The sequence below is a fragment of the Nicotiana tabacum genome, chromosome 3 (genome assembly GCF_000715075.1).
Source record: "Nicotiana tabacum cultivar K326 chromosome 3, ASM71507v2, whole genome shotgun sequence".
Classification (NCBI taxonomy): domain Eukaryota; kingdom Viridiplantae; phylum Streptophyta; class Magnoliopsida; order Solanales; family Solanaceae; genus Nicotiana; species Nicotiana tabacum.
The window spans coordinates 162,491,719-162,508,252 of NC_134082.1; the positions used below are offsets into that span (position 1 = coordinate 162,491,719).

The window sequence follows — 16,534 nt, forward strand, 5'->3', positions numbered from 1 at the left end:
AATTTATACTTATTACGTGTTTCCTGTTGTGTAGGTTGAGAATCCAAGATAAGATGTATTTTTGGAGCTTAATTAGATAGATAAATTTTTGAAGTTTGAGTAGAAGTTCGATAGTTAAGTCGTGATTGAATTCGAGCGTCGAAGATCGAGTATATATATATGAAATAGTGAGAAAAATATGTTCAAAGCCAAGATTTGCACTAACATGACCGTGTTTAAGGGTGTGTGGTATTTCAGTGAAGGCAATTTTTTCACTTCAGATTAATTTTTTTTTACCTTTAGACCCGATAAGTTTGAAGTTGATCATAAAATGGGTAGACTTGCAATTTTTGTTGCAAAGTAGGTACAGATTCAATTGTGACCCCAAAAGCGGGTATAGATGCAAAGCCCCGATTTTAGTGGTTAAATGGGCTGGGCTGGTTTTTCCTCCCCTTTTTTTAGAGGTTGACCTTACAAAGAGAGGATTTGTGTTTTGGGTTGTGGAAAATAATTATCAGATCCTCGGACTATGCCAAGAGACAAGGATCTAGTCAAGGTTGTTCTTTCTAAAGATACTGTAAATTTTAACCTATATAATTCTTTTACCCGTCTTAGTCATATTATCAATTAATATTTACAGAGAAATTTGCCTATATTACCTAACAAATGATTTGATTGGGTAAATATTTTTTATATTATCAGTACATAGAAGTTAAACTCTTCCTAAGTTAATTCAAAGCAGCTGTGCCTGAGAAGTAGAATGATAGTGTTAGGTCCGACACAGCAACCTTCACTACTTTGTTGTTAGAAACAGTCTCTACACGGACTAACATCATCTGCATGAATCATGACAACTAGAATAAGAGCACTAGGAATATAATGCTTTAACATTTAGACACAATTCAGTTACTAGAAGCAACAGGAGGAGCACTATAAACATCTTTTAACCCGGATTGTATTGTTATGCCTGTGATCACGCCAGACGGTTTATGGTAACGAGCCTGTGACCACACCGGGCTAGCAGCATGTTGAATTGGCCGTGCTTGCGTGTGGATATGGATCCATCTCCCAAAAGCCGCCCTCTCATGTTTCTCTCTTGATGATATACACGCGGGTATGAAAAAAAATTATCAGTGATTTAGTACGTGATGATAGGCTAGAAATACAAGTTTTTGGCTACTTTGCACCTATTATTTGCTACACTTCAACTGTGTTAGAGCTAAAATATCGATTATTTATTGTATACGGTCAAAATCAGGTATGCCTAATTTCGTAGGCTCGAACAGTCGCTTTGAGCCTAAGTTCAAAATGGACCGGGCTCGAGCCCGATTACAGATTACAAGACTTGGAGTCGAAGTGCTCGATAAACATCGAGGCCGGATATGCTCAATATCGAGTAAATACCGTTATGGTTTTATAACAGAAAGAGCGAGATTTCCGCAACGACCCTAAGATAATGGCGTAAATTCTAGAACGGGTTTGTACTAGGCGGTTAGACAACTGTCCAATAAGATTCCCTACTAAAAATGAAAATGTTTATTTAGGACTCCCCTATTATATAAAGGGGAACTCATTTATTTGTAAAAAAAGATCATTGTCAAAGAGAATATACATACATCACTTTCTTGCTTACTTTTCATCTGAATTGCCTTATTATCTTATTGTTCTGACTAACCTACCTCGAGGCTGCCATAGCTTGAGGTCGAGACTTGCTTGCACACTGGTTTGACTTACTTTACTCTTTAATTTATACATTTGATTCCTTGTTTATCAATTAGTATTGGATTAAATCACATATCTTTAAAACCAAAATACAAGTTTAATTGTTACTCTGATTTTAGGGTAAACATTTATACTCATTACGTGTTTTCTGTTGTCTAGGTTTATTTACCCTAAAATCCGAGTAACAATTAAACCTTTTTTGTGGTTTTAAAGATATGTGATTTATTCCAATACTAATTAATAAATAAGGAATCTAATGTGTAAATTTAAGAGTAAGGCAAGCCAAACCAATCATGTAAGCAGACTTCAACCTCGAGCAAGGGCAACCTCGAGGTAAATGAATAACAAGAACAATGAAACAATAATAAGATGATTCAGATGAACTTTAGGCAAGAAAATGAAATGTATAAATTAAAGAAGTAAGTTGAATCAATCCAGTGCTTAAGCAAGTCTTGACTTCGAGCTATGATGGCCTCGAGGTAGGTCAACAAGAACTGTAAAGTAAAGACAATAAAGTTAAGAGACAATTCTGATGAGTAATGAGCAAGAAAGTAAGAGAGTATATTCTTTTGCCAATGATTGATGATCGTTACAAATGATTGGGGTCCCCTTTAAATAGTAGGGGAATCCTAAATAAGGTACAATCCTAATTGTAGTAGGGAATCTTATTATACAGCTGTCAACCGCCTAGTACAAATCTGTTCCGGAATTTACGCCGTGATCTTAGGGCCGCCGCGAGGATATCGCTCTTTCTGTAATAAAAACATAATGATATTATCTCGAGGTTGGTCATACTCGGCCCCGATGTTTATGGAGCACTCCGATCTTCGAGTATAGTATTCTACCATTGGGCTAGAGCCCGATCCATATTGAACTTGTTTCTCGATGCGACATCTCGAGCCTACAAAATCGGAGATACATGATTTTACCGTATACAGATAGTCTCCGCATTTCTTAGAATGCAATGACAAGAAACAAATTGAGACTAGTATCTTTACTTGTTCTTCCCAAAATACCAAATATTCCAATCTTTAGTTTTCCTCAAGATGGCCAAAACATCCAAAACTGTTCCACAAAAGGAAACTACTCAGGTTCGGGTAAAGGGGGTAGCCGAGTGTCGATCTCGGAGGGAGGCCTTTGAAAAAATCCATGCTCGGGGCGTTATTCTTTCGACCGAGGTCGATAGACCCCGAATGACCATTTGAACCAAAGTTTGAGTAGCTCTTAGGATTAACAGTCGAGTGAGGATTTGCTCGAGCTAGAAATAAAATTAGCCCTTAGGCTTTATAGATAGTCCCCGAGTGAGAGTTTGCTAGAAACTCGGGTTAAGATAGCCCTCAGGCTTTTATGATCAAGTGAGAACTTGCTCTAACTTGAAGTAAAGTTAGCCCTTAGGCTTTATAGATAGTCCCCGAGTGAGAGTTTGCTCGAACTCGAGTTAAGTTAACCCTTAGGCTTTATAGATAGTCCCCGAGTGAGAGTTTGCTCGAACTCGGGTTAAGATAGCCCTTGGGCTTTTATGATCAAGTGAGAACTTGCTCGAACTTAAAGTAAAGTTAGCCCTTAGGCTTTATAGATAGTCCTTGAGTGAGAGTTTGCTCGAACTCGGGTTAAGTTATCCCTTAGGCTTTATAGATAGTCCCCGAGTGAGAGTTTGCTTGAACTCGGGTTAAGATAGCCCTTGGGCTTTTATGATCAAGTGAGAACTTGCTCGAACTTGAAGTAAAGTTAGCCCTTAGGCTTTATAGATAGTCCCCGAGTGAGAGTTTGCTCGAACTCGAGTTAAGATAGCCCTTGGGCTTTTATGATCAAGTGAGAACTTGCTCGAACTTGAAGCAAAGTTAGCCCTTAGGCTTTATTGATAGTCCCCGAGTGAGAGTTTGCTCGAACTTGGGTTAAGATAGCCCTTGGGCTTTTATGATCAAGTGAGAACTTGCTCGAACTTGAAGTAAAGTTAGCCCTTAGGCTTTATAGATAGTCCTAGATTGAGAGTTTGCTCGAACTCGAGTTAAGATAGCCCTTGGGCTTTTATGATCAAGTGAGAACTTGCTCGAGCTTGAAGTACAGTTAGCCCTTAGGCTTTATAGATAGTCCCCGAGTGAGAGTTTGCTCGAACTCGGGTTAAGTTAGCACTTAGGCTTCATAGATAGTTCCCGAGTGAGAGTTTGCTCAAACTCGGGTTAAGATAGCCCTTGGGCTTTTATGATCAAGTGAGAACTTGCTCGAACTTGAAGTAAAATTAGCCCTTAGGCTTTATAGATAGTCCCCGAATGAAAGTTTGCTTGAACTCGGCTAAAGATAGCCCTTGGGATTTTATGATCAAGTGAGAACTTGTTCGAACTTGAACTAAAGTTAGCCTTTAGGCTTTATAAATAGTCCTCGAGTGAGAGTTTGCTCGAACTCGGGTTAAGACAGCCCTTGGGCTTTTATGATCAAGTGAGAACTTGCTCGAACTTGAAGTGAAGTTAGCCCTTAGGCTTTATAGATAGTCCCAGAGTGAGAGTTTGCTCAAACTCGGGTTAAGATAGCCCCTGGGTTTTTATGATCAAGTGAAAATTTGCTCGAACTTGAAGTAGAGTAGCCCTTAGGCCTTTGTATTTGTTACACATTTTGGACGTCTCTGATCCGCGTTAATTTGGCCTTAGCCTCTTGAGTTCGGAACTTGCCTCTTGGGATTACTTTTGGTTTCACTTCGAGCTTGGCCGAAGTGTCAGTTCCCGAGTGGGGTGGCTGTGGCCTGTAAAATTGAGGGTCGCCTTTAAGGTCTTATGGTCTCGACATGTTAGTAGTTCGATTTCGTTTGTTTTTTGGATGGGAGTCCTCAAGCATGGGGTTAGTTGTTCAAACTTCTGTCATGAGCGGCCATTAAGCCTGTTTGCACAATAGATCAAGAGTATGAAATAGAATTTTTTTCTAAAAGCATGAGATACCAGCAAGGAAAAATACTTCTCTCAATAGATGATTATACATGCGCGCATGCTTGATATTAGGGCTCGAGTAACCTATATGGGCACATTCCATCTGACCGTTTGACCCTTAAAACATTTTCCTATCGAGGCCCCATTGTCATGAAGTAATTTCCTTGAAACAAAGTAGACATTCGAGGGTAATGCCCCTAGTACTCGAGGCTTATTGTAGGGAACCTCGAATACTGTTGAATTGCTCTAAGTTAGCATGAACAATGGTTGCCTCGTTAAAAACCTTGCCGAAAAAACCCATTTGGGACAAAACCGGTCTAAGGGAGAAAGAATGCAGCACATGCTTTAAGATCCAAAGCTTCGTGCCGATCTTTGTCGATAGCCTGCAAATGTTAGTCGAAAAAATAGAGAGAATCGGAATAGAGTCGTACCTTTATTCGGATTTTGGATATTTAACGTGATCTTCCTCAGCATTAGGCCCTCGTGAATTTTGACCTCAATCATTTCTCCTCTCATTTCGTGCGAAGCTTCGCCCAGACTCGCTGCCTCTACGGTATCCGTTGTACGGTTGATATCGATCTCTATTCGACCTCGACCCTCGCTCGATGTCCCTTTTGATCCTATCCATGGGCGTGCTAGGATAAACGGACCCCGAAGGAGTCCCTAGTTGATCATCCTCAACCCTGATCTTCGACAGATATCGATTATGTACGTCGGCCCAAGTGACAGCTAGATACTCAATTAAACTTTGCTTTAACTGCTGTTAAGCTATGGAACTCCGAGTGTTGAGACCTTGAGTGAAAGCTTGAACAACCTAGTCATCAGTGACCGGAAGCAAATCCATCCTTTCCGTTTGGAACCGAGATACGAATTCCCTGAGCATCTCGTTATTTTTCTGTCTTACCTTGAAAAGGTACGACTTCTTCGTTGCAATTTTAATGGCTCTTTTACAAAAGAATCTGCAAGCATAACAAACGAATCAAGAGAATTAGGGGGTAAGTTATGATACCATATTAAGGCCCCCTTTGATAGAGTCCCCCCGAATTTCTTTAGTAGTACATATTCAATTTCATAATCTTCCAAATCATTCCCTTTGATGGTGCACGTATACGAGGTGACATGTTCTTTCAGATTGGTCGTCCCATTATACTTGGGAATCTCGGCATACGAAACTTCTTGGGGATTGATTTTGGAGCCGCACCAGGGGGAAGGGTCTTTGCACGAGCTTTTTAGAATCCAGTCCTTCCAATATCGGTGGTGCCCCTGGTATTTGATTAACCCGCGAGTTGTACGTTTCTACTTTTTTATTATTAGTCTCAATTTTCTTTTCTCCTGACTCGATCCTTTTGGTGAGCTCCTCGAGCATTTTCATTGTTGCAGGATCGGTCCCTAGTCCGTTACCATTCGACCTTTCTAGCACTGGCTCGGTACGACGAGTGATTTCTGGATCAACCCTACTAAGAGTCTTATGTTGATTTTGTAACTGAGCAATAGCGGCTTGTTGAGCCTGTAGCATCTCGAATATTACTTGGAGGCTAACTCCCCCATCTTCTATACCCCGTGTTCCTTGGCCACCAAATCGGACTTCCCTGCATACACTTCCTCCAGGGTCTGCGCCTAAGTCCGCATTCAAAGCAATGTGTGAACTAACGTCGACTGGTTCTACAATCGACACTTCCCTTGGGTTAATCGGTGGTACACTTGCTCTCGGAGCAACTACATTATTGTTTTCCCCGTGAAATCCAAAACCATCATCGCCATGTACGGGTGCATTTTGCGAGTTTGACATGTTTTAACCTGAAAACAAAAATTCTTGACAAGAACAAGTGTAAAAATAACGTTTGTTATCGGAATCAGTACTGAAGTAATCACTATTATCTTTAGCTCCACGGTGGGCTCCAAACTGTTTACCCTAAAATCCGAGTAACAATTAAGCTTATTTTGTAGTTTTAAAGAAATGTGATTTATTCCAATACGAATTGATCAACAATGCATCTAATCTGTAAATTTAAGAGTAAGGCAAGCCAAACCAATCATGTAAGCAGACTTCAACCTCGAGCAAGGGCAACCTCGAGGTAAATGAACAAGAACAATGAAATAATAATAAGACAATTCAGATGAACAATAGGCAAGAAAACGAAATGTATAAATTAAAGAAGTATGTTGAATCAAACCAGTGCTTAAGCAAGTCTTGACCTCGAGCTAATGGCCTCGAGGTACGTCAACAAGAACAGTAAAGTAAAGACAATAAAGTTAAGAGACAATTCTGATGAGTAATGAGCAAGAAAGTAAGAGAGTATATTCTTTTCCCAATGATTGATGATCGTTACAAATGATTGGGGTCTCCTTTATATAGTAGGGGAATCCTAAATAAGGTACAATCCTAATTGTAGTAGGGAATCTTATTATAACGCTGTCTAACTGCCTAGTACAAACCAGTTCCGAAATTACGCCGTGATCTTAGGGCGGCCGCGGGAATCTCGCTCTTTCTGTTATAAAACCATAATGGTATTATCTCGAGGTTGGTCGTACTCGGCCCCGGTGTTCATGGAGCTCTCCGATCTTCGAGTATAGTATTCTGCCATCGGGCTCGAACCCGGTCCATATTGAACTTGTTTCTCGATGCGACCCCTCGAGCCTACAAAATCGGAGACACATGATTTTACCGTATACAAGGTTGAGAATCCAAGCCAAGATGTATTTTTGGAGCTTAATTAGATAAATAGAACTTTGAAGTTTGATAGTTAAGTCGGGATTGAATTCGAGGGTCGAAGATCGAGTATATATATGAAAAAGTGAGAAAAAATGTTCATAGCCAAGATTTGCACTAACACGACCGTGTTCAAGGGTGTGTGGTATTTTAGTGACTTGGCAAATTGCATCAGGAAGCAAAAGGGGCAGTCTTCTAAATTTGTCCACTTACACGTGATGTTGGACTTTCTGTACCCCAAGGTTGCTGCCTATTTAATTGTTAGGCACAATTGTGCACTTCTCTGAAAAGCGCCACTAATGCGGCGTGCCGTGCGTCGCGCTGGGCGACGTACCAGTGCAATGTTTTTCGAGTCATCCCAGTTCGGTTCAGAGGGAGTATTTCAGTCCAAGACCGTCCATACTCGGTATAAATCGTAAACAAAATTTTTGAAGGAGATTCGACCTAGGAGAGTTTTGGGAGAGCTACCACGGCTTGAAGATACAAGATTTCATCAATTTTCTTGCAAACAATCGATACAAAAACGAGAGTTAGTATTGTAAAGTTGTCTTTGATTTTTTTTATGTTTTTAAATTTATTTGTGATGACTTTCGCCATACCTATAGAGTAGTTTATCCCCGGGGTTTTAATGGATATGATATTTTTATTGATATTTGTGAATTTAACTCTAGTTTAATTGTGTGATTACGTTTATGTAGCTTTGAATTGTTTGCAACTTTATTAACCGGTTTATTTAATCAAAAGAGGAATATTTTGGTGAGTTTGGTTTAATTTAGTGATACTAATCGAGAGAGCTTTTTGAATTATTGATTGAACCAAGTTAGGAGAATATTTGAGAGACGTTTTCCTAAAGACTACTCCATTAAACATATTCTTGCATATCTTCGCAGTGCTTCTTATTAGTTTATTTTATAGAGTTCAGGTTTAATCGAGAGAGAAATCTTAACCTTACGTTTAAGCTAATCATCGAATGAATTCGTGAAAATCATTAGAACATTAGAGTGAATTTAAATATAGTTAGATTGAATTTGACAATCAATAGTGTTCAAAATAATTTTCTGTACTAATTCAGGACTTATTTTTTTTTCTTTTTTTATTTCTTTTATTTTATTTTTTAGTTAACTTGTTTTCAAGATTTCTTTTGTAGTACCTGACAAGTGCTAGGGATAAAGCTTGAAGAAATAATCTTGATATTGAACTCTAATTACTGTTGAAGATAAAGTACAACCAGCTTAAGAAAATAGTTGCAGAGTTAGCAGCTGAACATTATAACAAGGTTGCTATATGTTGTTCTAGTTCACTATTGTTATGTTTTGGCTCTCCTAGCTGGCATGTCAGGCGCTATCACGGCAGGCTCGAATTTTGGATCGTGACAAGTATCTTGTACAATCTCTTGAAATTTTTTCATGGCCAGTGGAGGCAAACTTATAGCTATCAAAATACCCTTTTCTCCCATGTTATTTTTAAGAGGAAGACAAAAGCTGATCACAGATATAGCTTTTGGAACCCCTCCAAAAATGGGGACTCCCCATCCAAAATCTACTTCATCAAATCCAGCAGATCTATTATCTGAGATAATAAAATTCCAAGATTTTGTCAACTCCGGTCTCCCTTTAATCACCATTAAATCCGCCAGTGATCTGATGTATTCTTCGTTCATTTGATCTTTAACTTTCTTAACCAAATCAACTGCATACGTTAAAGGATTTGAACACAGCAATCCTGCTTTTGATACTGCTGCTGGAGAAACCCATGCATTCCCATAATATCCTAATGGAAGTTCGAATTTTAGTGATTTTCCACGTACATTAACAAGGTAAGTCAAATGGACAATCTCTTCGGGATGCAGACCAAGAGCAATCGTACGACACTTCCATAAAAATGCAACTAATAACTCGAATTTTTTATAAATTACACGTTGGTTTGGAGAAACTTGATCTTGAATTGCTTGCATCTCTTTATTTCCAAAGAAGAATGAGTGTTGTATCAACTTAGTATTGTTTTGATCCCATACATTAATATTATTTCTTGGGTGATCATCAAACTCATTGTGCGTACATGTAATGCATGGGGATGATCTAGCACTAAAGAGATGCCTTTGCCATACGGGTAATATAGTAGGTGTTGAAGCTCCTTGGATCAATTCAGTTAAGGCATTTAGAAACAATTTCACACCATAGGCATCCACCATAGTGTGATTAAATCTGAATCCAACAGCAAATCCCCCACAGCTAAAACGAGTCACCTATGAATATATATATGTATATATAGAGAAAGGGGGTAATCATATGTTAGCTTAATTACTATGGGAAATTAAATCATGAACAAAAAACTCTTGGCACACATCATGCTAATTAAGAAAAGAAGAAAATAATATGTCCGTCGTCATTTATCTATTTCCGATCCCATTATATGTTCATTGTATTATCGTTTTTTGTTTTTTCTAAGGGGTACATATCGATTAATTCATGTTATTTTGTCTATTAACAATATCAATAGTAACGACGTCGTCTAATATTAATGTCATTAAGATTTTGCAAAAAAGTTCTTTTATAGATGCGACATTTAATTTTAATATTTAGCAACTTATGTAAATACTAGATTTTTAAACATAATTTTGTTTTTTTGAAAATAGAGTACTTTATCCATCTAGTTTCATCAATATATCTATCTATATCTATACTATATTAAAAGCACGAAGACCCTTAACGAAATGCCGTTCGTCTTTTTTACCCTTTAAAAATAAATTTTACATTGGACAAAATTGTAATTTAAGTTATTTTCCTAAAATTTTGGGCATTAATTATTTCCTGTATTTAGGACTTAAGATTTTGCTTATATTCTTTCCTTATTTGAATACAATTTAAGACTCTAAAAAGACATCGGGCTAATTATTACTTGGGATTATTTGGAAATTTCACTTATTAATTTGGACGGTTGTAGCAAAGTTATTGGATTGTTAAATTACGTTTTAGCTATTACTTAGAATTATTTTAAGTCTTATTTATTTATTTTCACGATACCTAAATTTTTTTCTTAGAATGTAGAAGACCTAATATTTAGGACTACTTCTTTTTCTTTCCCTATATAAACTGTACTCTTTCAAGCATCACAAAAGGTGACGTTATATTTAAACACTAAAGTTTTCACAAATCTTAGATAGACTAATATTTAACATTTTGAAGTTAATTGTGAATTTTCACTTTACGTTTCCAAGAACTTAACCCTATACAATCGAAGTTCTATTTATTGTAGAAAGAATCTCGTTGTTAATTCATGTGTTAAAAATAAACTCATCTCAAAACAAATAGAATTTTTTTGATAATATGTAATTAGCGGCTTATTTGTATTATTTAGCTACAAATTTGGTTTGTCGCTATTTTTTTTAGATATAGTTGACCTGTTTAGAATACTCAACTTCATTTTGTACTACGTTCTGAGCTTTCAAAATTATCTAGATTGTTTTCATGCTTAGCAACATCATTCTCTACTTTGCTGTCTATTTATAATTAAAATTTGACAATTTTAAAAAATTATTAAATTTTTATCATATAACTCAAATAAATTATTTAATACTCCCTTCGTTTCAATTCAAATGACACATTTTTCTTATTAGTCTATTCGAAAAAGAATGACACATTTCTATATTTAGAAACAATTCAATTTTGAACTTTTTATTTTACCTACTTTACTCTTATTGAGAAACTTTTATAGCCACACAAATATCATGGCTCCACAAAGTTTTCCCCCCTTAAGCTTTTAGAATCATATGTTTCAAAAGTCTTCTTCTTTTTTTCTTCTTTAAACTTTGTGTCAAGTCAAACTATATCATCTAAATTGAGGAGAGAGTAATATTTATAAATTTTTTAAATTTTACATTCATTGAATAGGTGACCCTTAGCGAAATATCTTTTGCTTTTTTTTACCTTTAAAAGATGGGTCTGTGTGTTATTTTAATGGAGAATAAAATAAGCCAAATGTGTCCTCTTCTGTCTTTGTTCTTTCTCCACATTTTTGTGTAGAGAAAATGTGATCTACTTTTTATTGCGTCTTACACCTTCATGTAACAAATATATTTAGGAATAACCAGTATTCAACTTTAGGGTGTTTGGTTAAAGGCATCATTGATGGTAGAAAAATTTATGTTCTCATATTCTTGTCCTTTTCATTTTGTATTGTGAAGATTGAGAAGTTCTATGACAGAGTTTTTTTTTGATTATATTAAGTTAGCTAAATACAATCAACGATCAACAATCATTATTTTCAAAAATTCGGAGTTCTTTAATGTTTTACTTTATAATATATTTTTATGTAATTTTTAAATTTTTTATACTCATTGAGATGGAGTACACGTGCAACGCGCGTATCGTAAGACTAGTACTATATTAAAAGCAAGAAGACCTTAGCGAAATGTCGTTCGCCTTTTTTACCCTTTTAAAATAAATTTTACATTGAACAAAATAGTAATTTAAGTTATTTTTCTAATATGTAGAAATAGTTATTTTATTATTTTCCTAATATGTAGAGTTTGAAATCAACTAAAACTTTTTTTATTAAAGCTTTCCTTATTTAAATCACTATGTAAAATCTTAATTTTTAGGATATTAAAATCAACTAAGTAAATATCAAACGATTCGTTTGTATCATTTTTTTTTGTAACTACACATACAAATTAGGAAGGTAAATATCTCATGAATTTGATATAGAATTTTAAAGTTCTATTGGATGTGCACTTTTGTTCCAACTTAAATATTTGTACTATTGTATATACATCAATTTATAAAAAATTGAGTCCCTCTGTACATGTACTTCTAGCACAAGTTAGAGTTGGTGGCATTGAGAAAATCACTGGTACTTGAGCATTCGTGTTCATGTTATTTTTCGTAAAATATTAACTCAATATTACTTATTTTTAAAATTTATATTATAACTTATCAATTTTTCCTAGAAATTATACGGCCAACCTATTTATTCCCAAATCTCGAAAAGATAAAAAGATTAATTTTTTTGATATTTGACAAATCACAACAAGACAATTTTTGAGGACCTATGCGGAATTTTTTGAGGACTTATGTGGAATTGATTTTTTTTATTGAGTTAGTTAAATGGAATCAATATTCATCATTTTTGGAACTTACATTTTTTTTGTTAAAATTCTATTTAATAAGTTAAACATATTTCTTAATAATATTTATGAGAATTTTTAAGTATACATTAATCAATTTGGTACACGCGCAAAACGCGTATCCTAAAACTAGTTAGTTAAATAAAGCAAAATGTGACATTGAAATTACAGCGCAAGGAATAAATACCTGTACGGTCGATTTTGGTTGATTTTTTTGACAGATGGTTGACCGATTCGGTCACTCAGCAGTCAGTTTTGGCCGAATTTTTAGTAATAACCTGTAAATCTATTGATAAATATTAGTACTTTTTATAAATTGATAATTTCGTAAAAATGCAAGTAACCTGCTATCACGGGTTCAAAATTATTCAAACATAAAGGAGATTGTTTACCTGAACTAACAAAAGAGGACAGTCAATGATACCAGCAGAACCGGGCACATTGTATAGCAGTTGATCCAAGTATGGGCATGGTGGTTTAATGGAGTCTCCTAACTTATCAAGCTCCACTTGAGCATCAGCTTCTACAAACAAGATTCCTTCACCATTGCAATCCACAACAAGCTTCCTATCAGGCATTAATTCAATGATTCTACCGGCTAATGGATAGTAAAACACTAGTGTCTTTGACAGTCCTTCTTTAATAACTTTTACAGGATCTTTGCCTTCCATTGAAGGACTAAATTTGTAAAACATCAATATGGGAATTTGGAAACGAAGACTCCCTTGATCATCTATATCAGAAAGATGTTTTCTCTCACGAGGTGTTGCTGTTGCTGGGATTACTAATTCTGGCTTTTGCATCGCCATTGATATCACTAATGGTCTTGAACTTGACATAGTTTTGTTTGTGAATTGAAGTTTGCATTAATTCGATTTGGATTTATAGAAGTGTGTAAATGATCAATATCAGCCACATGAATGTCATGGATATTACAACATGTTACTTCTTCTGTTTCAATAATCAAAATATGTCATCTAAATTGAAACAAAGGGAATAATATTATTCCTTGTGAAAGTGGATAATTTAGTGGTATTATTATTTGTTTCTCCAAAATATAGGTAATTTGTGTTTAGTTAGCCTGTTATATTTGTTACTTTGTAATTATCCGAATTTACTTGATAGATTGTTTTTGTAATAATTTGACTAAAATTTCTCATCCCGCTGGTTGGTATATAGTCTCGTTACTTTCCTGAAAAATGAGGCGAAATAACATATTTTCTTATGGCAGAGGTTTAATTCAATCAGTACAAGTAAATAACTTGATATATCAGACTATGACGCGTGATAATCGCATGTAACTCATTTATTCCAATTTTTTTTCTAGTTATGTGTAATCGATGTCAATAACTTGTCCGAATATGAATTATTTTGTCATTACTTATGATTTGGTAATTCGTCTCTTGTTTTGTTCTAAGTTTGTCTTCTTGCTTAGCTGTATAGCACAACAAACTTTGAAAAGGATTGTGTCCAATCTATAAACAAACAACCTAAGACTCCTAGGCAACATGAACTCGTGAATGAGGATCACCAATAAGGCTAGTGATGATGGAAATATGGATGTTCTGGTGAAAGTGGAAAAGGATACTTGGAGGGTTGGGCTTTTGTTTTTGGTCTCAAGCAGAAAAGGGCCCATGGAGAATTGGTTTTAGGTAAAAATAGCACGGGCTAGCCAGTTTTTGGACTGATCATTCAAAAATAGTCAGCGTTTGCCAAGTCATTGAAAAATAGCCACTATTTTGCTGCAACAGAAACCGGTCCAATATAATATACTGGAGTTTGGAGTTACAGTATACCTTGCTGGAACTCGAGTATGCTGGAGTTCCAGTATACTTTGCTGGAGTATTTTCCAGATTTTGAACAGTGTTTTCGTTCAGATTTATCTTTACATGTAAAGTGTCTAAATTTCGATGACTTTAAAACTGTGGCTATTTTTGAATAACCACTCGTAAATCTGGATATTTTTGAATTTCTCCCTTGGTTTTAGTGGTTAAATGGGTTGGGCTGGTTTTTTCCTTCTTCTTTTTTAGAGAATTTGTGTTTGGGGTTGTGGAAAACAGTTATCAGATTTCCTCGAACTATGTCAAGCTGACACTGTGAATTTTAACCTACATGTTTTTTACCCATCTTAATCATATTACCCGTTAATGTTTATCGAGCTAGAGATTTACCTATATTACCTAATAAATAACCTGATCGGATAAATACCTTTTTATATTATGAGTACATAAAAGTTAAACTCTTCCTAAGTTAATCCAAAGTCGCTATGCCTGAGAAGTACGACGATAGTGTTAGGTACAATACAGCAGCAACCTTCACTAGTTTACTTTAGAAACGGAGTCTGTACAATGGACTAACATCATATGCATGAATCAAGACAAATAAAATAAGAGCACTATAGAAACACAACACTGAAACCTTTACGCACAATTCAGTTACCAAAAGCAGTTGTAGCTGATGAACCAATTCCCTCTTCAATATTATTCTTCCACCCTTTGCTCTTTTCCAACTCCTTTGCGGTATCATAAGAAAAAAGAAGTAATACACCAAAAGAAACCCTGTCCAGCCCGCAAATCTTATGAACGAATCTTTATCTATTGATCCTTGAAGGAAAATGTTAATTGCTAATATTGATGCTGATGGCAACCAAGGCACAAGAGGCACACCCCATAGCTTTGGATTACGAGCTTGAGGAACAAATATGTAAATCGCCGCAGTTGCCATTGTTGGGTTTTGTTATTAATAACAAAAGAGATTTGAATGGAAAATGGTGGGAAAAGAAACGGAAGGAAGTGAAATTTTGAATTAGTTCACTTTACTAATGCACTTTGTTCCTCATGGGAAGAAGGAAAGAAAATCTTTGTGTATATATATTGTCACACCTCCTTTTTACACCCCGAGAGGTATATAAGGGAGTTTTTCCTGACATTATTCGAAATGAGATTATTTATTCAATTCAGAGTTGCCACTTGGGATAGTTTATTTGGTGTTCCAAGTCCCCGAAGGAATTCTGTGAGGGCCATGGGTGATCCTTTTGAAGTCGAGTTTCCTTTTGAAGTCTGCGAACCAGAAATTTTGAATAAGGAATTCTGTTAACCCGGGAGAAGGTGTCAGGCATTTCCGGGTTCCGTGGTTCTAGCACGGTCGCTTAAACTATTACAATTGACCTATTATCCGATTTTATTACATGTTTTAGCCTATGGTATATTTTAACTGATTAACTGCTTTTAATTAATTTTAGGAGAAGATTCAACGTTATTTAAAACACGCCTTGAACCACGCCACATGAAATGAACCCGCGATCCACGAAACATTTTATTTAACGTTGTTGAGAATTGGAGTTGGGTCACATGAAATGCACACCCGAGTTTAAGGAAATTAATTTAAATAGCACGCCTAAAGCAACTACGCACTTTCAAGTTTGCGAGGGCCATGGAAAATTTAACTAAATGGTATACCTCGATTTCTAAAGGGTTAAAATTAATTAAGTGAGGGCCATGGGTTTTGAGATTTTATTTGGCATGACACACCTTGATTCTAATTTTAAAGGAAGTTCGAACTAAGCTTTTGAGGGCCATAAATTATATCTTACTTAATATGGCTCGCCTTAAATCTAATTGTTTAAATGATTTCTTATTTTAAGTCATGAGGGCCATAAACTATTGGTGTTATTTAATATGACACACCTCAACTTAAGAAAGCTTAATTAATTTAAACAAATACAATTCGGAACCATTGTTTGCACGAACATCTGCTGCAGAAAAACGTTGGGCTTCTGGGTTGAATCCAACCCAAGAGAATGGACGGGCAAGGGACAGTCCAGGTTATTGGGTCCTTCCACCAACTGGGCCATCATTAGGCCCGACTCTTAGAATCAAATAATTTGTACAAAATCATTCAAGCACAAATCAACTAAGGCTACATGAAACATGAAATTGAATTAACATTTTTAACTTCTGAATTTTAACTATTTAAGAACAAATTAACTAGTTGAGTTTCTGAATTTTAACTTTCATGCATTTTGGGCAAGGTCTATTATGGGAAAAATTCAGCGGCAACAAATAAACGAGCTACTGGGAT

At 35.8% G+C, this 16,534-nt stretch overlaps 1 protein-coding gene across 1 annotated transcript; it reads right to left on the reverse strand.

The window, feature by feature from the left end:
* Positions 1-8,502: 8,502 nt before the first annotated feature.
* On the reverse strand, positions 8,503-13,426 carry LOC107822411 (alcohol acyl transferase 1 allele RGa-like). The gene is made up of 2 exons (XM_016648949.2): positions 12,847-13,426; positions 8,503-9,574 (listed from the first exon to the last, which is right to left on the reverse strand). Exons 1-2 carry the CDS (start codon positions 13,291-13,293, stop codon positions 8,636-8,638), a joined length of 1,386 nt encoding a protein of 461 aa, XP_016504435.2. The 5' UTR covers positions 13,294-13,426; the 3' UTR covers positions 8,503-8,635.
* Between the last annotated feature and the right edge of the window lie 3,108 nt (positions 13,427-16,534).